Source organism: Lagopus muta, chromosome Z (assembly GCF_023343835.1).
Source record: "Lagopus muta isolate bLagMut1 chromosome Z, bLagMut1 primary, whole genome shotgun sequence".
Lineage (NCBI taxonomy): Eukaryota > Metazoa > Chordata > Aves > Galliformes > Phasianidae > Lagopus > Lagopus muta.
The window spans coordinates 12,678,450-12,704,960 of NC_064472.1; the positions used below are offsets into that span (position 1 = coordinate 12,678,450).

The window sequence follows — 26,511 nt, forward strand, 5'->3', positions numbered from 1 at the left end:
CCAAGGCATTCACATGCTGTGCATTAAGCGAACATTTGATCTGCAGTGAGCCCTGGAAGCCTCCTGCTCACTGGCTTGCTGCTTGGATACTCCCTCTTCCTCTCCTCAGCAGTTTCGAGGAGTGCATAGAGCCTGGTGTCAAAACCAGAAATTGCATGTGTTTATTGACTCTTTGGTGGGAACTACAGCACTTAAACAGTTGAGAAAGTGTTGCTGGCCACAGCCACAAAACCTTTCCTCATCTTTTCCATGATAGTGGTGGAAAAGTAAAATTCAAGTGGTATTTTCCTCTTTAAAGAAGGAAAAATGACTGCCAAAGCGGATGGAACTTAGTCCAACTGATGCAATGACTAGGTTAGAAAAGCAAAATGTGTATTTCCCAAGTGCAGGAGCTGCAGCTGTGCATTGCCAAGGCCATCATGAAGATACCACAGCCTGGTGTGGGCAAAGGAGAACATGGATAACACCAGGCTTCAAGCCTGCCACCCTGTATTACTACGCCGTATGTTTTGGAGTCACAGCACTCACATCACCCACTAGTGTTATGTTTTACTATGAATCATAGAATCATTTGAATTGGTAGGGACCTTTAAAGATTATCTAGTCTAGCCTTGCAATGAACAAGAACATCCACAGCTAGATCAGATCCACTGCAGATCCACTGCTCAGAGCCTTGCCCAGTCTGACCTTGAATGTCTCAAGAGATGAGGCATATATCATATCTTAGGGTAACCCATTCCAGAAGCTACAGACACCTCTGACTCACACTAAAAGTGGATGCTCCTTAGCAGAAAGAACTTGATGTTTCTCCAGTGCTTCCCTACACAGGCTGGGGACTTGCAGTACTGTAACCTGGAAGTGGTACAATGGGGAAGAAGTGCAAGCAACAACCAAGTAACAATAGAAATGAGTTTATTTTGTAAAAAGTTATAAAATGAATATTGTACAAAAATAAAGTCTGTAGAGAACTTTGGTTGATTAACACAAATGACTGAGACATAAATCGCAGGTGAAGTAAAAAACTCCAGAGAAGCACACTCCTGTTTTCAACAAGGTCTAAAAAGAAAACAAAAAAAAAAAAAAATCACAAACTTTACCCTTTTGTATTTTGAACGTAGTGATTTGCTGCTCAGAAAAGTGCTGAGCAACGGAGCTGTGCATGCCCCGAGCACTGCTTCCAGCTCTGTGCCAGCAGCGAGCGCCCCTTGGCTCACAGGTGCTTCTGGCGGCATCTCAGCCGTGCCCTGCCCTGCACAGGGTGAGGTGTCCCCATGGCCTTGCAAAAAGAGCCCGCAGGTGAGCTCTGCGCAGCCAACCTCAGCCCGAGGAAGCAGTGGCAGTCGGTGCTGAGTTACATCTTATACGCGTAGTACAAATTTCTAGGTGTGTTCTGGACTTTTCTGACCGCTAGACCCTTCTTTTGGGGTGCTCCGAGGTGTCCCCGTGGCCTTGCAAAAGCCCACAGGTGGGCTCTGCATGGCCGACCTCAGCCCAGGGAAGCAGCAGCGGTCGGTGCTGTTTTGCTTCATACACGCGGTACAACTTTCTAGGTGTGTTCTGGACCTTTTTGACCCCTAGACCCTTCTTTTGTGGTGCTCCGAGGGGCCCAGGGCAGAACAAGTGAGGAGAGCTATTGCATGTGTGAGATAAAAGGTTGGACCGTCTCTTCTGCTTTCAATGGGGATTTTTTTTCTTTCTGTTGTTTTTTCTTTTTTGTGGGAGTTGATGCTTCACCAATTGTCAGGTATGTCTAGAGACCTGCACTGCAGCTCCCTCAGGAAAATAGTCTCCCGAACAGGAGAGCAGCAGTTAAGAACGCCCTTGCTGTACAGCCTCCCTTGCTGTAAGGAAACTCAGACTGCTCTGCTGTGTGGGTATGATCCTGTAATATTTCAGCAAATTATACAAAACTCTTTGGTTATTTAACACAATCGTTTACCTGAAGGCTACATTAAATCCAGGGCTAACTAATAAGAGGGATTTAACCTTTTCTACATGGAAATATGGAAGGAAAAGCTTAAATAACTACAAGAAATTATAAGGCTAAATGTGATTAATTTCCATTTGTCAATAGTTATATGAGGTCAGTTGGCAAAAAGTGTGAGAAAAAAAAATTGTGGCTACATTTTAAATATGACTAGAATTAGTTTGTCTAACAAATGGCTAATGCTGAGCCAAGTGCTGTGACCCTCACTCATGTGGAGCTGTGTTCACTCCTGCATAGGTATGACCACAATCATCTCCAGAAGTATTACAGACCATAAGGAAGGGCTACAGACTTCGGCACTACATTTTGTGAACATAATCAGGTTTTGTTTAAAAGCAAAAAAGGTAAAGTAAGTGATTTTTTGCATTCAAGTTAACACCTTCAACAGCATGGACCGTTGTTCCCAACTTATTTGTCTCTCCATATCTTCCAAGCACCTTCTACTTTGGCACCTTTGAAAAAAAACTTTAATAAATAAGGAAAGAAGACTCATTACTGAACTGTAATAAATAACAATAACTTAATCTTAATAAATATCTTCTGTATATTTATGTCTCTGAATGGATGCATTGCATCAAGTAGTCTCTGCTCACTCACAATGACCAAATATAAATGTAGCTACGCAAGTGACATTAGTCCTTTGTAAACCAAAAGAAACACAATTTGTGTATGCCAGGCTTATTTCACTTACTATGCTAGGAAGAAGTGCTTAAAAACTCAATTTGTTTTCATAGGTAGCAGAATAATGAAATCCTACACTTATTTTGAAGAAACATGAGATGGAAATAACCAAACTTAACCAGTAAGTGGAACTGATTTGCTTTGTACTGACAGTGGTCCTACAGAACTTGAGCCTGGGAATTTTGACTTTTGCCTGGTACCATCTTACATAGAACATTAACCTTATGACAATTTAGAAGTTCTCTTAAGTGCTGAAGAACCAATCTTCAGTGACCAACAGCACAGCGTGTCTTTGGGTAGAGCTGAGGACACAGGCTCAGCTTCCTGGTGCAAGTGGGGACAACCCCACAGCAACACAGTACTGCAGGGCTGTGTTTTTAAGCACGTTCCTCATGGATGCAAGTCTCACTTGTGGTGGACCATGTCAAGTGGGAGAGGGAGTATGCCATCCAGCTGCTGGCATCCCCACCTCAGCTTTTATTTACTTTCCTGTAGGACTTCAAAAACCTCCGTCTCTTAGGCCATCTTGCACCCCTAGGCTTCCTCACTCCTCGTTCCGCATTCTTGGTCCTTTTTTTTTTCTGTTCTGAGCAGACACATCCCCGGGAACCTTGGTCCCTCTCTTTTCATCGTCGCAGGAATGCAAAACTGGAGCCGCCTCCAGCGCACAAGAGTCAGACACATCCACACCTTTTTGCGGAATGTTTTTTCAGTATATGGTAAACCAGGTTATCATCCAAAAAGGACAGGTCATCGTCAAAGGCTGTGGGTCTGCAGCAAGCTTGCCTCACTTTGTCATTGACTAGTTTTTTCTTTCTGGTTAAGTTTTTCAAAATTTTGTCATACGTGGTCTCAACTGCATCACAAGATCCACTGCAATACCGGAAGATGAGCTCTTCTTTGGTTTCATATCCCAAATCCAAGTCAGTCACATTTAAATGTATTTCTGTTAAGACACATCCCCGATTTTTGCCCTTTTGGTTCCTCCTTCCCTTTTTGCTGGAATTCTCTACGTTTGTGGCTGCACTTTGCCGGTTCCTCTCCCGCCTAGAAAAAATTGGAGTCTGTTTATCTGGCGATCTCCTCAGTCTCTTAATAGTGGCTTGAATAAAGTCCACTACCTCATCGAACTGATCTGGGTAATCCTCTGGCATATTAGCTGTTTGAGGAAGAGAGAAAATGTTTTGTAACATGTCAGCTGTCACAAAAGTTTGTGGTTCAAAAACACAAGACACATGCAAGCTGCCCTGCCCATTGCTTCAGACACCCTAAAACCAGCACAATCAGAAATCATAACTGAAACTCATTTGAGGGAAAATAAATGAGATTTGTATGTATCTCTGTAGGCGCTGCTTATGCTTGGTAGCACTCCAGCACATCTGTCAGTATTGAATGAACCCTGTCAAAAATGATGGGAACAAAAGCACATCATGATGCAAGTATTAGTTAATGGGTGGATAAAACTACGTTAGGGGAGGTTACACAGCTCTTCCTAGCAAAGCAGAAAAAGGATGAGGTTTCTTTGATGCAGTTTTGTGATTGTAATTGTTAAATGTTGTCTTTTCACATCAGCATTGGTTTGTATTGTCGAAAAAATCACCTATCGATAAGGCTTTTGAGCAGGACAGAAGGAGGAGTTTCCCAGGGTGCCAGGCTGAGCTGTTATTCCTGGCTGACTGCCTACTTTTTAATGCTTTTAGGGGATAATTATTGTCAGTTTTTGAAAATGATCTCCTGGAACTATTTTGCATCACGAGACACTTATAAGACTGGGTAAAAATAGGTCAGAATAGAAGTATTATGTTAATTTTCAAGGTAAATTTTATTAATGCATTTTCTTCTTTGAAAGTAAAAATAGCTATTGCATTTTTCAGTTGATATGTACTTTATCAGAGCTAAGTTATTCAACTAAATTAAATGTTAAAGTCAATGAAATATTTTGACACTGATAGAATGAACCTGTCCAAGAAAGGTGAAATTGAATGTGTTCTTCTGAAATGTTCTAAGAATTGTGTTTTTCACCACGATTTGAAATAACATCACGTTTTGAAATCTTTATGCTTCCCGTGGACTAAATCCCTCAGTGGAATTTGCTTTGCTGAAAACAGTCACTTAATTACAGGTCAAGCTGTCAGAAGTCCATGTCCAGATGCCTGTATCTTACATTATTTTTAACTGCATATTAAATATGTAAATAACATTGCAGTACTGAGATTGTTTTTCTCATTCATTGTACCAAAAACTGAGTCTTTGAGGACTCACTTCCTTTGCAGGAAGACCTAAGAGGATGCTTCCTTCTGTAAGTAATTTGTAAGTGTCCACCTGCACAGCAGACTGGTGTCATGTACCCAGCTCTGTATTTAAAGGGTCTCCATCTCCAAAGGACCCCTAGGAATCTGAAAATACTGGGAAAAGTGATGCAGTGTGCCTGGCCAGCCTTTGATGCCTGCATTAAGCTCTCACCCAGATAGGTACTGAGATAGGAAAAGATCCATGGCAACAAGTCAGGGCCATGTTTCCTTAATGAGCACTACAACAGATAGGTGTCTTGATGGGAGACTGGGCAGTAGAAGTCCCTGAATCACATGTGACTGGGGGGATCAATACTTTTATTAAGAGAGACAAAAGTCTCCCAGACCAGTGGGAGTTTCCCAGTGAATAAAGAAAAACACACACATGGGATGGCTGCTACCTATACAGTTATACAGGACCTGAAGAAGGCAGGATCCTGCACCAAGCCCCACATTCCTGTTCACTGATAGCAAGTGCATCTTTCTGGCTCTCCTTTGGCTTTACCTCTCTATCATGAACCAAAACGACCACTATGAGTCATACCTACTGGCTGGGCAGGTAGCACTGGATGCCCCACTTAGTTCTGTTGCAGGAAAGGATGGTCTGTCTACATTGAAGAATACTGCCCTACTAAGCAAAGTCTGGGTCAAGATGGAATATATTCCATAAAAGCAGGAAGAGATAGACCTCATGCTCAGTCAAGCAAGAAGACCCACTTGGAGCAGTCCCAGCATCCACTGCTGAAGTACGGGCTTTGCCCTGGCGTAGATATATTTGGAAAGGAGTTTGGTACTTGCTCTTGTTAATGGAGGACTGGATGGTTTCTAGGTTTCTATTGCAGAAACTAGCCTTCTTTGTTTACAGCCCTACTGGGGAACGCTGTGACTCTGAGGAGTCAGCTCTGGCTGCGTCATTCTCTATTCTCACCTTCCTTGTAGCAACAGTATGATATAACAAGACATTGGCTGTAGAGACCAACTTCCAACAAGCTGGAAAGCATACCAGGGTTCAGCAAAACCCATGCAGTGGACAACCATCAGGAAAAAGATGGAGAATTAAGGGAAACTTAACCTATGCCTGGAGACTCATGTCTGATATCTTCAGCTTCATACTTACCTGCTAGCACAGCATTGGAAGTGCTTTCCCCTACCCAAGGAGGTGTAAGGAAAACTCTGAATTAGCAGAAGAAATAACAACCCACCTAGACATACTGCTTTTAATCTTGCAGCTCAGCTTCAAAAATGTCACCCGCACATGTGACAGGGTGACAGTTACAGGAGTCTACTTGAGTTACTAATACTAATCTGACAGCTAGAGTGTCCAAGCACTGTCCTGCTCAAACCAATGAAGTATGCCCTAGAGAGCAGATAAAGAGGGGAAAAGGCCCATGCAGTGGTCTGTATTCCTGTTTGAAGCCCATGTTGATATCCATCCTGGTTCACGTGACATCAATATCCCAAATGCACTAGTGGAGCTTTCTGTGCTGAAAAGAAGCCTGTGATACTAAGATGGAGTAAACACGCTGCAGAGCAGACATGAAACACTGCTAATGCAGGCATGGAATGCCAACACAGGAGAAGGTGGAAGCAGAGGAGAAAAACTAGATCAACTAATCAAGACAACAGGGTATCAACTAGATGAGCCTATCTACACACATGGACTTGCTGCAACTAGAACCTGGGGTAACTAGCAGTATGACTGACTCCACTAATCTTGCTGGGACTCTAACAAAAACCACTCAGGAAGGACTCCAAGCTGTAATCTGGGATGAAGCATGTATGGCCAGTACAGCTAAAGAAGCTGGAGATTCTTTCTCAGCTCATCCCCACTTGCAACATCAGGCCACTTAGAGACTCACTGGGAGAGTTGCCAGCACTACGAGTGTGATGAATGCCAATTTTCTGTCTCCAGGGTGGATTTCCTCTTCAGCACAGGGAATTGGAAAATATCCCAAGCAGATATCCAAATCATTATAGAGGAGTGCAGTGACCCTCAGTAATTTGGAGATTACATCACTGGAGGAAACACAAGGCACACAGGTGATACTCGGGAATATTTGGGCACTTTTGAGAGGGTGGTCACACAGTCCCATGTGAGGAAATGTCCTGGACAGTGAGTGTCTACAGTGAGTGACAACTGCCCAAGTCATTACAAGACTATGTGTGTACATAATTTTAAACACAATGATAGCTGTGTTACTGTGCTACTGAGTGAATCCTTGCAAGTTTTCATAAGCAATAATACTCCTCTACCCAAACTAGTCACTATCAATGCGACAGTGCACCTTCTGACACCTTTTAACTGGACTGCAGATGTAACCCAAGTTTCCTCATGTAGTTTAGTACTACTTGAGGAACAACTGCAGTCAGCCAGACTCTGGTTGGCACAGCTAAATACATTCCAACAAGGCTGAGCTTCAACATACTCAGCAGCAAGGCCATGAGCTGTTTGTAGAGCATCAAGTGCAGTTGGACCCAGCAACCAGTAAATCATGGATCCAAGCCATGGGATGAACCCAGATTGGCTTGGAGCTAATTATCCATTATGAGCAGCTTGCAGGATTTTGAAGGAAAACTTGAGAACCAGGACAGACATTTTATGACTTAATAGGTATATTCTGTTGTCCAATAAGCAAGGGTGAAAAACAGAGGGCCTGGAATTAAATGCTCTATTAAGCATGTGAAGTAGAACCCTGGGCAATCAAGCAGAAGTACCAGCTTTAACATAAGATGTGATGGGTTGAAACCAGGCACTAAAGATGAATGTGAAGGAAGTTACCACCAGATATCACACACGAATAAGCAATAACCACTGACCAAGGATGAAAGACCATAAAAGGCTAACAGGCAGCAGGAGAGGTGGAGAAGATGGACAGTAGGACCACCCTAGCCTAGCTTCCCTGCATCACAGCCACCACGTGATAGGCACTTGTTTAGTCTCTGCACTGTGGTAAGTACTGCTGGGGAGTTAGAGGATGCTAAGCTGTGTGGTCAGGGAACATAAGGACGACAAGGGCTGCTGTGGCATCCAGTGCTGGATTTTGATCTGAATAAAGACTCTTGATTCATCCATGATCTGTTTAATTAGTTATCTCTCTGTTGCAAACACTGCTTGAAAGCCATTTATAGTCTCAGAATGAAGATAAACAGCCTGCCAGCTTTGCTCTCTAACAAACAGCACTGTATGGATCATGCTGGCTTGAGTCCACACTAGAAAGGGCTTTCTGTCAGGATTTCACATCCCTGGGAAAAGGAAATTACCATGCCACCACAGTTGGCACGTGTGTGTGTGATATTTATACATACATACTTACAAATATGTGTAATTACACACACATATTTTTTCAAAACAAACTAATTTACTGACAACACTTCCCTTCTGGTGGAAAAGCTGAGAGAACAAACATGACAGATGCCTGTCAAGCTGTACAAAGTACCAGCAGAAAATGCTCAGATACTACAGCAAAAAGCAGTCAAATCCCTTCTGAGCAGCAGTCCCTGGTCCCTGGCCCCAGGGCATGAAGGAATCAGAATTTAAAAATACGAAGCCATCTAGGATGGCATAGGACAGCCCACAACAGCATGTGCTCAGCATAAGTTAGTGAGGGCTCCTTGAAGGAAAGACCACAAATCCTGAAAAGTAACATCCATCCTTGGGAGACACAGGGCCTCTGTGTATCTTGCTCACGATGTGGGATAAGGGCTCAGAGACCCCAGTGGGACAGAACAACAGGGCTGAGCCCCCATCACTGACATTCGCTGCCATGAACACTCACAGGACTGGTGCAAAGTCATCAGGTTCTGTTTGGGGTTTACAGTGCAGTTTTGAAGGCAATTTCCTGTTCGCTGAATTTGCAGAATATCACTTGGCCGAGTTTCTCCTTCCTGTGATATAAAACCCCTCACCGTATTCTTTCCTCTCTTGACACTTTCACATTCCTGGCATATAGATGTTTTAGCATCTACCTAGCCTCTGCTTAGCACTGCCAGTGGAGCAAGGGGTATACAATGGTGCTCCAGTGGGAGCTGTGGAGAGTACACATGATTTGCTCCCGCTAACAGAGTCACAGAACAGTTTGAGTTTGAAGGGACCTTAAAAATCATCGGGTTCCAACCCCCTGCCACGAGCAGGGAAATAACCCATTAGAATAGGCTGCCCATGGCACCATCCAACCTGGACTTGAACATTTCCAGAGATGAGGCACCCATATCTTACTCTCCTGCAGCTCCCTTCTCCTCACACTCTTTAGTGCCATGCAAAGAACTGACCACTCAAATAGGAACAGGCCTCCAGTGGCAATCACATCCTGAGTGTGTTTTCTAGTGCCAGTGTGTCCAGAGCAGGGGCTACAAAGGGCAGCCTTCAAGCTGCTTTGCTTCTGGGCAGCTTCATGTCCAGCTGAACCAGAACTACTGATCTGCCAGGAGTTTCTCAAAGGATCAGAGGATGAATAAAAAAATGGACAAAAGAAGAAACATCACAGGACTGGTAAATACACACATCCAAAGAAGTGACCAGGCTGGAAGTAGAGTTGGTAACACGAATGTCCCAAATTCCAGGAATCTAACAAGAATAAAGAAATGTAATCAATTTTATAAAGATATTGAGAAATCAAGAGTATCTACATCTTCTGATTGCTGTCTGCAAACCCTGTGCTTGCCTTCTGAACCTGCAGGGCACATTCAGATCAACATTTTAACTCATTTTTGGGTTAGAAACTTCCCTGTTTGAATGCAAACCAAAAATCCTGTCTCACTGCTACACTCCAGAACCTAAGGCTTTGACTTGCCTGTCCCCTGCACAATCCCTGTCCCCTGGACACAGCAAGAGCTAGCAACACATGCAGGCTCCTACAGCAAATATCTCCAGGGCTCCCCACCAGCCCCTACAGAAAGCTGCTCTGGAGCCATGCTTTGCGTGCACAGTGAAACATGCCTTCCTCTGGGCATCTTCTCTGCTGCATTTCCCCAGAGCCTGCTGTTGCATTTCCAGTTAATTAGAGACACCATGTGCCAGCAGGACAGGGATCTTGTGCCTGCGCTTTTGAGAACACTGAACAGTGGTCAAACAGATTTCTACTTAAAATAGCTCTAAATGACTATCCAAAGCACACTCATTGCATTCTGAAAAAAACTGCTTCCATTAAGGAAAAATGGACATTTTATTTCTGTCTGTTCAAATGGGATCAAAATTACATTTTGTAAAACTATTCCTTTTATTTCACCAGCAACAATTTCATTTTAAAGCCAAATATTCCCCTGCAGTGGTAGTAACCCAGCATGCTAGAGCAAGAATCCCTCAGTTTGTACCTGACCACAAATTGGTTTCAGTGGGAACAGATGGACCTTCCGCTTTAGAGAAAAAATTCCAGTTACTCATTTTGGTGCCTGGTCATGGATTTAAGAGGCTAACTACAGCCTCTAATAACCATGCTGTCTATTTTCTTTTACAAGAAAGGCATAAATTCTATTAATTGCACAATAATAACTAATACAAGTAGGTTTTCCTTTTTATTTTATTTTCTTCAATATTTCTACTTTTTAGAAATACATACAAAACTTTAAGATTGAAGTTATTGGAAACTCTACTTCATGGAATAGATTTCCGTGGAGACCTCAGGAAAATGTAAGAGCATCACAGCAATATCAGCTGGCATTCTGCATACCCTGAGTTAAAGCGATGTAATAAAAATCACATAAGGTATACTAAAAATGATAAAATTAGACTTTTGTTTTATACTGTAGCTTCTATGCACGCATTTGTGGGATATTGTGGGTACCACATCAAAACATCATGTTAAACATTTAATAAAATTACCAGGATAATATTTCACTTAAGTATAGCTGTCTTTCAACTACGGAGGTTCAAACAACAGCATTCAGCATCTAGTTTCAAGTAAGATTTCAGAGTTCAATGGATTTAATCCAGCTCATTATAATGATAAGTGTTATTTAGAAAACCCAGATGCAGATCTGTGTTAGGATCAAATGGCCCTTTTCAAAAACAGTTCTGGTACTTTCATCTGGGCCCTGAGAACTTGAGTATTTTAATTTTCTTTCTTTCCTCCAAAGTTATAATCATAGAGATGTTTCTCCCAAGATCACTTGCTGGTGGAAAATATAAATATGTAATGTAGCCCTAATTGTAACTGCAATGAATCACTCTTGTTTTTTTTTTCACTGCTTTTGAAAACTTTTCAAGTTAGAGAGTAGATTTAGGTTGGATATAAGGAAAAAGCCTTTTACAGTGTGGGTGGTGAAGCAATGGAACAGGTTGCCCAGAGAAATGGTGGATTCCTCATCCCTGGAGACTTTCAAGGCCAGGCTGGACCAGGCTCTGAGCACCTGACTGAGCTGTAGGTGTCCCTGTTCACTGCAGGGGAGTTGTACTACATGACCTTTAAAGGTTCCTTTCAATTCAAACAGTTCTATGATTCTATGAAGATGACTCTGGTATAGCATTGATTCTTGATTTTTTTCTTATGCTTAGCTTGTTTTGCAGTAATATTTTCAGGTACTTCTTATAGTAGGCAGACAAGCTCTACTGCAACACAGAATCCCTCCATCTCATACCAAGAAGGTCTGCTTTAGGAGACACCTGGAGCAACCTGCTTGCGGAAGTGTGATCTTAGAGATGCTAAAATTACTCATGTTATTATCATTTTTCTTCATAAAGAAAGTGTGAACTGTTATGGGGACAAAACATTTCTTTTATTGAAAATGAAGTATTTTTTCACAGAATCATAGAATCATAGAAAACACAAAGCCTATTGTGCAGGCTTCAAATCAAAGGCAGCTGATAAAACTGGTTATAGGGAAAGGTGTTCATGATTTAAACAACTAAAACATACCTTTTTAGGAATGTCTTTGTTTTCATGCCTTGCATGAAAATCTGCAAGATTAAGAATTAAACTGAAACCAGTTGGTGTATCCATTAGGAAACACCAGCATCACAGACACCAGGGGCAGCTCATCTCTAAATGTTTAATACAGTTCTGGTTCTCTACGCCGCTGCCTGCATTGCCAGCTCCCAGGAAACAAGCATCCCTGCTCTTATGCAGAAAGCTCTCAGAAATGGGCCTCTCACTGGTGTCAATTGTCTCTAATTAAGGCAAAGTGCTAAGTAACTTGGCTAAGTCACCTGGAGGATGATGCTGGGGCCATGCACACCAGTCAGATACAATAACACAGAATTGGAAAGAGGCATGGGCTTCAACTACCTGCTGTGTCTGTCCCTAGCAGAGTGGCCAAGCTTTGTGCTTGTAGCTCCCCAGCCACTTCTATACCACTTCCCATAGGTTGGTCATAATTGAAATCTGCAGAGTACTTCATATTTCCACACTGTCAGGCTTAATGCCTCCCTTTGCATCCTCTGCCTGCTTTCTCACAAGTATGAGATGCTGAGTCTGTGGTTTGCAACAGAAGACAAGGCAGCAATAACAAGACCATTATAATTGCTGCCAGTAGGGCAATGGCTTGGTCACAACAAAAGGAAAAATCAAGGTTAGATGAACTGGATGAAGGAAAGGAAACAGTCTTGTGAGCTGCCATTTCCACAACAGTTTCTTGTTCATAAAGTCAAGGTGTGAGTCGTTCCCAAAGTACTGCCTGACTTAGGTTGGGCACCCACCCTCACCAATCTTGGGGTTGTCAAAGGGGTGCTGCATCTTGCAACCAGGCAGGATGTGATCTCACCTCTGACTGAAAGCTCTGAACAGCCAGCCATAAAGTACTGAGGAGCAGAAAGTTTTTCTACAATTGCTCACAAGGTTTTGATACAGACCTTTGCCCAGCCTTAATGTACAGGGGACACTGAAGCACACAAGACACTCCTCTTCATGTGTGAAGTTACAGCATGAACAGTGTAGAAGGGAAAAAAGGAAGCAAAGTGAACAGCCTCTTCCTGAAGATAGTGATGGAGTCGGAGCCAAGTCCGGGTGCAGCACACAACTGCCCCGCTGTCCACTGTGTCTTCTTATGAAAGCCATGTAGGCCTCCACATCTGTAGCAAAAGGAAGAAATCTACAGATTACCAGTACAGATACCAGTTGGTTTATGCTAAATGCTTTGTTCTCTTCCATCCCTGAGTGAGAGAGCCTTAAGCAAGTATGTGTCACTGGGACCTGAAACCTGCAAACTGCACTAACAACAACGTCTACCTAATGGACAAAGCACAGAGATTTCAATGGAGGAAATATTGTTGGTAACAAGAATAAACTCTCTTTAGCGTTCCTGGTGCAGAATTGATCCACGTCAGCCCTCACTCAGCACCTCACACTGGTCATACAGCTCTCTGAACTTGAACAGCATGACTGTAATAACAGCAGAGCACCCTTCACTGCTCTTGGGCTGCTCTTATGCTGGATCTCTCAGCTTTAGGGGTGTGCCAAGGAACAAACAAAGGCAGCAATGCAGCAGAAAGGGGCCCCACTCCAGTCTCTACCCTGGAGCATTAAAGCAGAGTCCTGTGTGCAAATCCATTACTGATGACGCTGCTGGGACAATCTCTGATGCTATCTGATTTTGATCTGACCTATAAATACATGTTTACTTCCTGTATTTCAACATTTTTTGCAGCAGGTATGATACAGAGAGTTTTAACATCAGAGTTTTGAAAATGTTCTTATTATAGTAACCAGTTCACTGCACTCAGGCAAAAGCTCTGTCACAGAGCAAACATGCCAGGATGTGTGCAGCACAGCTTGTCAGATGGTGTCAGTGGCTGTTCAGAGGCAGATGGGCTCTGCCCTCTCTTAAAACTGCACTGGATACATGCCTCCCTGTTAGAATTTTTGTAATTGCTGGTTTTGTCAAGGGAGTGTTGTACATTTGGGATGGGAGCAGAGGTGTTCCAGACATACATCATCCTGTTACTTGAAGGGCATACAACCATCTTGCCTCTGTAATACTGCCTTGTACTCCAGATGTAGGAAAACAAGTATTCTGAAACCAGTGCTTGATTCTTTTTGGGCCTTCTCCTGTTCATCAATCACTAAGGCATATACAAGTCCCACCAAATTTGAAGAAATGCACCCTCACTTTTCAGTTTCCTGTACCAGTAAGTACAGACTAAGGCAAAAGCTACGAAGTCACACAGTGTGACTTTATTCCTTAAAAATGAATGCTGATGTTTGAAATGTCTTAACACAATTCATTTTCTGTCCTTGATCTTAAAAATAGACATATTTGTGTCTTAATGCTTTATTTGCACCTATATCAAATATATCTTCTTTACTTTATTTTCTTTCTTCTGTTTGTAAGCAGGATTGGATTGCCAGGAATCACTAAAGTCTCTTTTGGTTCCTTTTAGCAAGTAGTACTTGATCAGAAACTACAGCTGTTTTGTCAAAAATGACCATCCTGTGGTATCAACCATTTTACCAACACTAATAGTATCAGTGGCTTGTTTAGATGTCTGATGATCTCGAACATTGTTATGTTAGGGTATGTATGTAATATTTAGTATTCCTCATTTATTACCTGTCATTAGTTTATTTCCAGGGAAGTATAAGAATCCTTAACAAGTGTTGTTCTGTGAGGTTTGGCCTGTGTACTCTAATTTTTAAGACACGGTTGTATGGTGGTATATGTGGGATGAAGAGTGGATATTTGCACTAGGTACTTCCTCTATTTGCAGTTATAGAGGATGGGACACCATGACCCCAGTGACTTTACTCGGTTTCTGTAATTTTATATATTTTAAACCTGCGTAAAGCAGGAACACTGTAATTTACAAAGACAACACAAGCTATCATTTTCAGGATCCTATTCTGGTGGATAAATAATCCCTCTCCTAGCAATCCATTAACAGCCATTTTGGAGCTGAAGGGAATTTCTAAAACATATTCATGAGGCCTACAAAAGGTGACCAAGAAATGCATGTAAGGTGTGTTATCTAGCAGCCTACATCTGCCAAACATCTAAAAGGATCCACAATTCCACTGAAAAATTTTTAAGGCCTCTAAAATGAAAAGGACTGAAGACATAAAACTTTAAACAAAGGATAACTGTTAAAATGAGAATAAAACCAGATTCTCTTGCAATTCAATCATTTTCTCCTTACAACTCAGAATACCCTTCACAAGAACGTATTCAGCAGATATACCTGAGACTGCAGAGACAACAGATTCTAGGGCTATGTGAATCTGGGTTTACCCAGATGTGCCGTGTTCTTTCTATTCTAGAATTTTGCCTATGAAAAGAAGATGTCTTTGAATGCCTGAGATTTCTAAATGACTAGAAAACCCGGGTGTGCCCATGCAAACAAAGTTCACTATATATATGCTGGCCCAGTGACACATGCACATTTGATCTGAGAGTGGATGGATGCACCGGCTGTACTGCATACGCACAGATCAAATGACCAGTGCGGCACCTGCTCATCTTCTCTGATGCATTGCATTTACTGTGCACGGGCAGGTTACCTCTGTGGCTTGTGGGTGTCTTTCACTAAAGCACATCTGCTGTGCTTTAAAGTGCTTTGGGCAGGAAAGCCTGCACAGAAATATAGGAGTTCTGGTTTATAACACAAAATATATCTAATAAATACTGTAGGGAAGGTCATGCATTCATATAGGAGTATAACTTAATACTGGTTTTGCCCTAAAAAGCCCTATAATATCACTGTTCATCCTAGATACCTTTCATACTAGTTGACAAAGTTCCAGCTAAATGCAGAACCTTAATATTAAATACCTGAGCAGGGATACAAAGAATGTTTAACAGAGGTAAAACACATGTATAACGTGGTGTATATGCCATAACATGACAAAGAAGCTCCAACAACAGTTCACCATCCTGTGGCCAACGAGCAACTCAGCCACTGTAACTTAGGGAAACATTTTCCCCTTTTATTAGAAAGTGACATTTCTCATTTAGCTTTACGTGTGTACTGTTAGCTCTTACTAAAGATGCCCATTTGATCAAAAGACTTCTTTCCATGTCCTACATACTGGGATACTTCTGTCCTCACACATGTGCTGATTATAGCTATAGAGGGCAAGCAGTTAGAAAATGTATTTGCTGAAACCACGTGTAAATCAAACCAAGTATTTTTACAGTTATTTTGTTTCTTTTTGTTCTGTTCACAGTTACAATTTAATCTAATTATGCTCTTCTACCTGCAGACTGTAGCAGCATGAAAACAAAGAAAGGAAGGGTTTTCTAACTCTACGAACTCCACAAGTGCTTTTCATGTGAAATAAGCTGTCCCACGGCACTGATGCCAAGAACACCTACAAATGCTGGAATCATCTCAGGTGCCCTACAGATACAGAGGCTACTCTCACCCCAGCGTTCAGTACAATAAAAAATGCAGAACACTACAACGCTAGCACTCTGCCATATCTAATTACTGCCCTGAACAACAAAGGTCAGCACATTACACCTGATCAGCCTGGTAGGCTAGGACCTTGCATGTAGGCTGGAATGAACAAGGGTTGCAGGCCTACCTGAAAGATGGGGTAGCATCTGGTGACCTCAGAACACCATGCAGAGAAAGCAGACCCATCAAATGGGTACACATAAATGTGCTGAATGCCTACGAAAAAAGATCTGCACTCCAACAAGGCATATGGCTTGCTGGAGACAAGCCAGGAGTGGGGCTTGATCTCACAACCCCACCAACCACGTCTGAAGGTGGCAATCAGAGACGTGAGCCTGTCCCCACCTAGCCTGAGCTGGGGTCACTTTAGGGGAGAACACTGTGCTCCAACTCAAGCACATGTGGCACTCCAGGCAGATGAAGCAACACAGGTGATGATGGAACTCCCAGCACTCCGTGGGCTGCCTGCAGAGGTACCGGGCCACCAGCCCAAGAAACACATCGTGCAGCAGGACAACCTGCAGGCCTGCCAGCAGGCCACACACATGCCTGATGCTTGCAAGAGAAACCACAAGGTCCATGTGGTACAGGCGCAGCCCCTTTCACATATGTTTTACCTCTCCCTTGTAGGTGTGTGTAAGAGGGTGTGTGCCACCAAAAGGTGAGCTGAGAGAAACCAGCGCACCCAAAGACCCTTGCTCTGGTTATCCAACATGGCAGCTGTGGTGAAAAGACCGCAGCGTATCTGGGGGGATTGGCCTCACGGGCTCTGTGCTAGCAGCCTGCTCCCAGACACCACAGTCAACTAAAGCAGCGTGAAAGTGATTCAAAGTATTTCACCACATTCTTACAGGCACCTCTCTCCCCTGACTCACCCAACTTGGCAGCAGAGCTGAGAGAAGATCTCCAGTGCTTGGCCGTGGGTGCTGTACTGCTGCTGTGCCAAAATCACAGAAACTCCCTTTTTTTCTTCCCAATTTCTGCCACAAATAGCAGTGCCGGTATTTTCCCCTCACAGCCATGCTATTGATTTGTGAGCCTTGCAGCTGAGAGACAGAGGCCAAGCTATCAGCCTTTTCTGAAAGACAGTAACCTGGGATGCCTCCCTGCTCAACAGAGCCCACCCTGCCCTGCAGGAGAGGTTTTAAGAATAGGCTGCCACAGCTCAGGTGAACATAGCTCACCTTTCTTTCCACTTGTTTAACGACTCTACAGAAAAAAAAAGCAGGAAATCATGACAAGTTTTGGATTGCTACCCGTCCCCTCGAGCTGCTGGCGAGAAACCAGCTCACAAGGAACCACATTCCCAGAAGTAACTTCTAAGATAAAAGCGGCATTGTATAAATACTTCCTCCTTGGAAAGACAGAGCACTAACGCTCTTCATCCCGTGCTGCCTCTCCCCTAATGCTCTCCTCAGCAGAGAGCCGGCACTGCAGCAAGCCTGTGCTGATGTGTCCCTGCCTGCAGTGGGATGGCTCAGCGCCCCGGTGTCTTCTCCGCCATGGCCCAGAGGCAGGGGACAGAGCTGGGACAGGAGGAGATGGCAACCTCAGTGGAAGAAAGTAGGATCACGGAGAAGAAACAGAGACTGAGAGGGTAAGGATGTAAATGTATGCGTGGGGAGACACAAACCAGGAGCTGGATGTCAGAGGGCAAATGCAAAGCAGAGTTGTGGCAAGCAATTCTCCACTCGGCACCTCCACACTGCCTGAGCCTGGCTGCTCCCGGGGAAAGCAAGTGCAAGCCTGTGGCCAGGGCTGCTGCAACTGGGAAGGACGTGCCTCCCAGTAAGGAGATAAAAATGAATCCTGATTATGGGATTCCCTCTGCATCTTCCGATGAGCTAAATGAAGAGGGCTGAGCAAGGACAAAGGGAGCAACCTCTGAGATGTGTCCCAGCCTTTGCTGAGAGAACAGCAAACGATCTGTGTGAGTATTTTGCCACTTCTTATTGTGTCATATTAATTCCCACTTTAAAAAGCTGGTGGTGTTAGCCTAACACTCACACACCACTGTAAAAATCCTCTATCTGCTATTGTAGGAGACCTATTATTAGAGAGACATTATTATTATCTGTCATTTGGACTGTAAGCTGTCTTACTGTGAGCTGGTTCATGTGGTTCTGCACGGAGCTCCCAACCCTTTACCCCCTCCACTTCTCTACTGTAAATTTCCATGCAGACACACTAATTTGGGGATAAAGATCCAAGGAGGATTTAATGAAACTCAGCAGCATTCCAGGATGTGCACAGAGCCTCACACTGCGGCGCCCTGTCTCTACCAGGACTGGTGCCCGCTGCAGACAGTGAATAATTGCATTGGCAGGGTAGAGCACCGTGAGCAGGCTGAGGTGGTGGGGAAGGGAGCTTCAGTGCCTGCGTCTCACAGCGCATGTACCCGATTCTCCCGCCAGCTCCTCTGCTCACTACTACCCTCCTCATCGCTCTATGCTTTCCAACCAAAGGGATCTTAGCACTGCCAAGAAAGCAGGGACAGAAAGGTGGGGGAGTGGGGGGGGGGCAGGGGGGGTGGGGGCAATGCAATTGCCAACCTGGAGCTTTTGAGGATGATTTGTTTTGGAGCTGCTGGAGCCAGACCAGAACTGCCTGGGGGAGACGTGAGGGCAAAAAGGTGGGGGACCGTCCTTTCCTCACCCTGATGCCTGGGCAAAGGGGAGCAGGTTTAGCAAGACAGACAGTGGTGGCTACAAAGGGGAATGTTTCTTACAGTCACTGTGCACAGCATAGGGAGGCGGCAGGCTGATGGGGGAGAGATCGTCTTCAGGCCCCTCTACCACTGAAGGGGGCCCCTCGGGAGGCATCTTACCGGCGGGCAGGGGTGAGGTGGAGACCGTGTTGAGCAGCACCACGCAGACAGCCACAACATCCCATAACTTCATCTTAGATCTCCTTCCAACACGGGCCCCTGACAGGAAGGAGAAGGTAGGGTTAGCTCCTAGGTGCTGTGCTCCCCCAGCCCTTACCCTTCCTTGCAGCCCTGCAGGCAGCAGGGGACAGTAACCTTGTGCTCTCCTTGCCCCATGACACCTCCAGATTCTCCTGTCCCCATCATCTTACTGCCATCTCACCAAGAGGGAGAGGAGGTGAGGGATGGCCACTGACTTCTCTTTGCTCAAGGGATGGAAGGGTGTGAGTGCGTCCCTTGTGTTCATTCTCCCTCCACACCTGGGCAGTGCCAGTACACCTGTCCCCTGGCTGGATTGGGCTGGTCTGGGCTTCAAGGCTGTGCTGCTTTTCTGTGGGGTGGGCAATCCACCTTTCCCCTTTTCCTCTTCTCTCATTTCTTTACCTTTCCTTTCCTTTTCCCCTTCCCTTTTTCTCTTCCCCTTGCACCTTTTTTCTTTCTTCCCTCCAGTCTTCTTTTATGTCTCTTTCCCTTTTCCTTTTTTTGCTTTCTTTTTCCTTTCCTTTCCTTTCCTTCCCCCCTCCCCACTCTCCACCCGTTTCTCTATCCTGTTCCCTATCCCTCTTTCTTTTCCCTTTCCTTGTTTCCTTTTCCTTCCACTAGCTTTTTTCCTTTTCATTTCTATTTCCTCTTCCATGTTTTCCTCTTTTCTCTCTCTTCCTGTTTCCCCTCTCTGTTTTCATATTTTCTTTTTCCTCTCCTTTCTTCTTCTTCTTTTTTTTTTTCCTCATTCCCCTTTCTTTTTTTGTCTCCTCTCCCTCCCTTGCATCCTTATTTTTTCCCCTCTTTCTTCTTATCTTCCTTTGCCTTTCCCTCTTTCCTTCTTCTTTCCATCTCTCTTCTCTCTTCCCTTCACCCTTCCCCTCCTTTCTGCATGCCCGCCCTTACACATCCCGATACCCACCGCTCGAGGATTACAGTTGCTCCCAGCCCGCTTCTGCCCGGCGGCAGCGGGCGGAGAACGGCGGGGCGCCCGCCGGTGCCCGCAGCCCGGCGCGGGAGGGTGCAGCCCCGCAGAAGAGACGTGCAGCTCCCACAGCCCAGAGCTCGAAGCCCGCTACCCCCGCCGGTAGCGGCGCGGATCACGTCCAGGCGCCGGTGCTGCGCTCACACCTCGCCGGGTCCGGGGCCCTGTGCTCCCGGGGAAGATGCCCGCCCCGACCAGCCCGCGCGGCCGCAGCCCCTGCCTCGCTCTCACCTCCGAGCTGGTCTCGTCGGACCCGAGACGGACATCAACGCCGGGGCGCCGAGCGGCCGGACGGGTGATGCATATGGGCCAGGTCGGGGTCCGACCGCTGGGACCGTCTTCGTGAGGAGGAGGCGTGGAGAAGAGGGACAAGGTCGCAAGTCTAAGTGGAGGCAGAGGGCAGCCGCCAGCAGAAGCCCCGGCGGCTACTCCCGCCGCTGCCGCAGGTGCTGTGGCCGCGGCTCCGCAGGGGTCTGCGCCCGCTCCGGCCCCGGAGCCGCGTTCAGCAGCGGCGGGAGCGGCCCGAGCCGCGGGGAGCGCCGCCTGGCAGCGGGAGCTGGCTCTGGGTGCTGCTCTTGGGACCCTGCCTGGAAATCTGAGAAAGACACTCCATCAACAACTGCGGGGAGACAGATGAAGACATCAGGGCTCCTGTAACGCCAGCTGGTCCAGCACCGCGGGGAGCCGCGCACCGCTCGGACACGCACGCAGCGGCAGGAAGGAAAAAAAAATGGGGGGGGGGGGGGAAAAGGCAGCTGAGGAGGGGAGGGAAAAATAAAATAAAATCACACCACCCCCCTCAGCCTGCTGGGAGAATCAGAGGCAGGCGCTGAGATCTGCAGGGCCGGTAGCAGCAGCGGCGGCGAGGCTTCGTCCTCCAGATCGGGGGTCCCGTCGCGGCGAAAGCTTAGATCCAAGTGGGGAGCGGCGGGAGGCCGGGTCGGTGCCGAGAAGCGCCCGCCGCGGCTGTGCCTGGGCGCGCCCGGCTCCCGGGGTGCCGCGGGGCTCTGCGGGCGGGGACGCGGGGCTCGGCGAGGCGCTGGGAGCTCCGCACCCGCGGGCGGAGTAATCGCGGAGCGGGACGGGCGGACGCCGGGGCTTTGCCAGGGCGACTCTGCGCCGCAGATGGATTTATAGGGCCCTTTGGCAGTGACGCGCCCTCCGCTGATTCGCTTTCAGACCCAAACATACACGCTGGCCCCCCGCACCGGACCCCGCGGAGCCTCCAAATATCTCACGGCTGAAGTCACCGGCCCGACATACCGTGCGCTGCGCGGCCGCCGGAGCAGCGCCCCGGCACCCTCTGGCTCCGCGGCGGCGGTGCCGGGCCGGGGTAACCCAACACCAGCACGGCCCCCCCGGCTCCGCCGCCCCCGCGGAGCTCCGCGCCGTCCGCAGGTGCCGGTGGCGCGGGGTCCCTGGCGCCCCCCGCGCTGCTGTGCGGCGCTGCGCGGCCCTTGCGCGCCCTGCGCAAGAGAGTTAGACTCTCTGGAGGCCGCTGCAAAGTGGCCGTAAACAGTCTCGGCTTACAGCCGTGCGCCGTGTATTTATGACTCACCCAGTTGTCCGGAGGTATGAGGTCCTCATGTCGCCGGTGCTATGAAACTAACGCGGCGGGCGGCTGGGGAGAGCACAGGGCTTGTAAGCCGGCCAATAAACCGCTCCGTCTGCACTGGGCTTCTTTCTTTCTTTTTTTCCTTTTTTTTTTTTTTTTTTTTTTTTTTTTTTTTTTTTTTTTTTTGGTGCGTTTGTGTGTATTGTATTCTGTTTTAGGATGGGGATACCGAAGGGCCAGGGGCAGGGATGCGGGTTGTGCAGCAGGACGCCGCGAGGAGCTGCTCGCAGCCGGCGACGGTGCAGCGCCGAGCAGCGGAGCCCATGGGAGGGGGACGGGGGGGAACAAGGAGGAGGGAGGGCCGGCGCTTGGCTCGGCCGATCGGGATCTGTCACCGCAGCCCGGCTGCGGATGTCTTTCCGGCCTCCCTCGGCGGGATGTGCGAGTGTTCATGGTTATGTGTTCACACGTGTACGCTCGGGCTCGTCTCTCTCCCGGGAAAGGCGAGCAGCCCCCGGCAGCCCCGCCGGTGACCGTACCGCCCACCCTCCGAGGCGAGGGCGGCTGCCGCGCCGGGGACGGTCACGGCGGCGGCCAGGGGTCCGGCAGGGAGGGAGAGTGGCACGTCCGGGCACCATCACTGCATTCCATCCCGTGTGCTGCTCCTGGGCCACTTTTTTCCTTTCCCTTCCTTTCTCTTCTTCCCTTTCCTTTTCTTTTTCCTTTCCTTTCCTTCCCTTCCCCTCCCATCCTTCTGTCTGTTCCAGCAGGAAGATGGGGACTTTGTCCCACCTGCCCAGAACTTTCTGGTCCCTGGGAAATAAAATGATGTCCCCAGGTGTGAAGGGTGTACAAGCACTGTCAAGGCTTAATTGATTTTCTCATGGGGGTGAAGGCACAGATGCCTCAGGTGTAATGCTGATCTCAGGACAGGGTTTGGTTGAAATGGAAGCAAGGTTTTTTCTCTGTAAGTAGTGAAGGATTTTAAATCATATTTGCTGGAAATGTGGAGAGATTTGTTAAAACCATCTGGAAGGGCTGTTAGGACAAATATTTCTGCGAGTGGCTTGTTTTAAATTTCAGCTGGATGACAAGATGGAGAGATGAATGCCATCCTTCATTGAGCAACATAGCTTTTCTATCAATGCAGTCAGCATATTAAGGTGGAATTTCAAAACTATCCTCTGCTCTGTTTGTGATGGAGGAAGTAGCATTCCTTGGGAACATGCTTCATCCCCACAGGAAAAACAGATTTACTGCACAAACAATATCTCAATCAGTTATGTTGTTATATTTTTTAAAAAATGCAAGCTATTTATTTTCAAAAGTTTCTCCTCATGGTCATCAGTGAATTGGTGGAACATGAGAAAGCAATGTGTTAAAAGAAATGGTATATTCGGAATCCATACAATACAGACACAGGCATCTGATAAATGCATCTGTTTATACGTAGGTGCGTGCCAGAAGGGGCCAGCAGAAGGCACTGCACGAAGCAGTGGTGAGTCTGGCTCAGCAGCACCACTCTGGGTGCACTCACTGCTACGAGTTGGTGAGCAGCTGTGGGGCCACAGATACTGCGTGCACCCGTATCCACATCTGCATGCAGAGTGCCCCATGCACAGTGACCCATTTGTGCAGTGCCCTACACACACAGTGCCCCATGCACACAGTGCCCCATACACAAAGAGCCTCTCTCAAGCCCCAATCTGAATGGGAAGATTTGGGGAATGGATGCAGCCCTCCTGTTAGAGGTTGGGCAGGGAAACACTGAAATGAGTGTCTTGCACTGAGAGGGTGATGATGCACTGGAACAGGTTGCCCAAGGAGGTTGTGGATGCCCCATCCCTGGAGGCATTCAAGGCCAGGCTGGATGTGGCTCTGGGCAGCCTGGTCTGCTGGTTGGTGGCCCTGCACATAGCATTGGGGTTGAAATTAGATGATCATTGTGGTCCTTTTCAACCCCGGCCATTTTATGATTCTATGATTTTAACAGAGAGATGAAAACTGAACAGTTCCTACATGCACCAAATGAAATGAGGTCAATGTGATATTCTTTGTGTGGGTTTTGTCAGTGCGAAGTCACTGATTTCCTAAAAACAACATCAGGTGATGAAGCCAAGACACTGTGTATCTGCAGTACTGCAGGAGTTCATTTTCCTTACTTTTAAAAGCCGCTGGAAGCCTGGTTATAACATACACATTATTTAGCTCATGTGAGCCACAGTGAAAGGTAATGTTATGCAGATGTCCTTGCTGCACTGATAGGGTGGTTGGACTAGATGGGAAGTGACCCTGCTGGTTGTTAATCACAGCAGCTATTTACCTGTTGCCCAGCACTGCACCAGTCCTGGGGCAGAGGGAGTGTTACTGAGAGCTCAGTGTGCTGGAAACTAACGCAGTTGCTGGACAGTGTCCACAGTCCTATTACGAGCTGATAGGTAAAAGCTACAAAACCTTGACAATTGATTATATTTTTGCACAGAGATCTTGAATTTTTAAGCAGAACTGTTGAGGAGCAGCTTTTTTTTTTTTTTTTTATTTTATGTGTGTGTGTGAAGAAGAAGGATTGGCTGCTGCCAGAATAATAGTAATTAAAAAAAAAAAAAAAAAAAAAAAGACCCATTCAGACCTAAATAAAGTATGTCTTTACATTGTAAAGGTTGCCTCTTTTAAAACAATCTAAAAAGCTGCCTGATATTATGCAGTATGGTCTCATTTTTTGTTTGCATGTGTCAATGTGAGGTATAGATCTCTTAAGATGTCAAGCGCTCCAAATTGTAATTTCCAAGTTACCTTTGAAATATGACACATGATTTCCCAGTCATGGTGTGACTGCTCAGGCAATAAGCAGTCATTCCTTTGGCTCTGGGAGAAGAGGAGCCTGCATTGCTCCTCCTGCAATTGCATATCCCGCCCAAGGAGCAGGATATCATTGAATCACAGAATCATACAAGAGTGTGAGTTGGTGGAGACTTTACAGCCCATCCAGTTCCATTCCCCTGTGAACTGGCTGCCCCCCACCAGCTCAGGCTGCCCAGGACCCCATCCTGATGGCATTGAGTAGCTCCAGGATCAACAGCTCTCTGGGTAGCAGTGCCAGAGCCTCACTGCCCTCTGAGTAATGAATTTCTTCTTAGCATCTAAGCTGCCCCTCTCTAAGTTAAAAGTATAGAGGTGCCTCTGGGTTCTAGCAGCCTGGTCCTGCATAATGCCAAAGCACTTTCATGGCTACTGCCATTTGCAGTATTGCAGATTTGCAGATATGTGAGTATTTTTGGGCACTGGGGTGTTTATTCTGCTGCACACTTGCATCCAATGCTGGACCTGCTCCCGTGGTGCATTTGGTAAGGTGACCCAACGGACAGAAAATGAATTACCTTCATTTAGGTAAGAACCAGAGGGAAGATGTGGTGGCACAGACATCTCTTGGGCAGCATCAGCCCATCCATGTCCCTGAGAATATATTTGGGTGCCTAGCCTGTGCAGAGTACCTGCATTTCTCAAGTGACCTAGTTAATGCTGGCCTAATTGCTGTGTTTATGGGAGGTACTGAGAGCTGGTGCCAAGGTATGTACTTTAGCCTGCAGCTGAGTGCAGCCGTTTGACCACATTTGTCCCACTGCCTCCCAGTCCCTGCGCCCCCATGACTGCCCTGGCATGTCCTTCCTTCCCAGTGGTATGGACGACTGTGTCTGGCAGCATCCCTGGCCGTATTTGTGTTCCCAGGAGAGGAGCAGCTGATGTGTCTCCACATGCTTTACATGATGGAAAGGAGTCCTGAGCAGGGGCTCAGCCCAAGGAGAAGAGGTCTGGTGTCTGAAACTGGTCTTGAGACCTGGCAAATAGGGCTTATGAGCAACCTTAAACTTTCTTATCTTTTGGCTAGATATTATTGTAGTTGCTTGCTTGTAGAGTTAGCTTCTGTGTTTATAGGTGAGGTCCAACGTTTATTAATGGGGATTGGGAACATCATAGGCAAATTGTGTTTAATGACTCCTCTAGGCAGAATCCTGTGCCCGCATTCCTCCCATTCTTCAGGTTCCTTTATCCTTTAGGAGGCACTTTTTTTAGGGAGACACCAGCACAAAGATTTTCTGCTAACACCCTTCATGCCATGGTTGTGGGGTGGAAGGCGCCATGGAGTATCCCAGACTCAGGGTGCACTGTAGCTGCACAGTTCGAAGAGGAGCCCGATAATAAGGTGTTTAAAACTTGCTAATTAAATGTAATTGTAAACAGCTGTCACATACTGCTACTGTTTTAATTGGCATTCATCACAGCTGCATCTGTACTGTACTTCCACTGGGATCCTGGTGTGTCTGCTTTAATCTCAGAATGTGTCACCTTCTAAGAGATTAGGAGATCACAAAAGCATGAGGGCAACATATTTGTCAGGGTTGAAGGTCACTAATCTGTGCCGAAAGCAGCCAAGAAGAGCAAGCTGTGCACAGGGATAACTGGAATGAACAGTTAGGTTTTGTGGAACCAGTGAGATTTTCCATCTGGGTTCTCCCTTCCTCTGTCTCTCTCCCCCTCTCCCCCAGTGATTCTTTCCATATTTCTGAATTTGTATTCCAGCGCCAGATGTCAGTGCGAGACACAAGGAAGGTCATTCAGAAGTATTCATTAGCTTGTTAAACTTCACTTCTGCCAGGCTACGTTTGTCAGAAAAATAATCAAACTTTACAAGATCCGTAGCAGAAGCCTCGCTCTTCCAGCTGAACATCTCTTCCATTCCGTTACTAAGGATGGGAAGATGCATCACTGTAGCTTGAATGACT

General features: G+C 46.4%; 1 protein-coding gene across 2 annotated transcripts; it reads right to left on the bottom strand.

Moving 5' to 3' along the window:
- Positions 1-962: 962 nt before the first annotated feature.
- GDNF (glial cell derived neurotrophic factor) lies at positions 963-20,877 on the bottom strand. 2 transcript variants are annotated; one of them, XM_048930755.1, is made up of 3 exons: positions 20,407-20,877; positions 19,110-19,208; positions 963-3,827 (listed from the first exon to the last, which is right to left on the bottom strand). In XM_048930755.1, exons 2-3 carry the CDS (start codon positions 19,180-19,182, stop codon positions 3,343-3,345), a joined length of 558 nt encoding a protein of 185 aa, XP_048786712.1. In that variant the 5' UTR covers positions 19,183-19,208; positions 20,407-20,877; the 3' UTR covers positions 963-3,342. The 2 variants fall into 2 exon arrangements, with proteins under 2 accessions (XP_048786712.1, XP_048786711.1); XM_048930754.1 differs by having other exon boundaries at positions 19,011-19,208.
- Positions 20,878-26,511: the final 5,634 nt, after the last annotated feature.

Excerpts from the sequence above, each read along its gene's own strand:
- GDNF (XM_048930754.1), bottom strand. The coding sequence starts at position 19,182 with ATGAAGTTATGGGATGTTGTGGCTGTCTGCGTGGTGCTGCTCAACACG. Across the intron at positions 3,828-19,010 it reads CTATGCTGTGCACAGTGACT|CTAATATGCCAGAGGATTAC; the intron begins GTAAGAAACATT and ends TTCCTCAAACAG.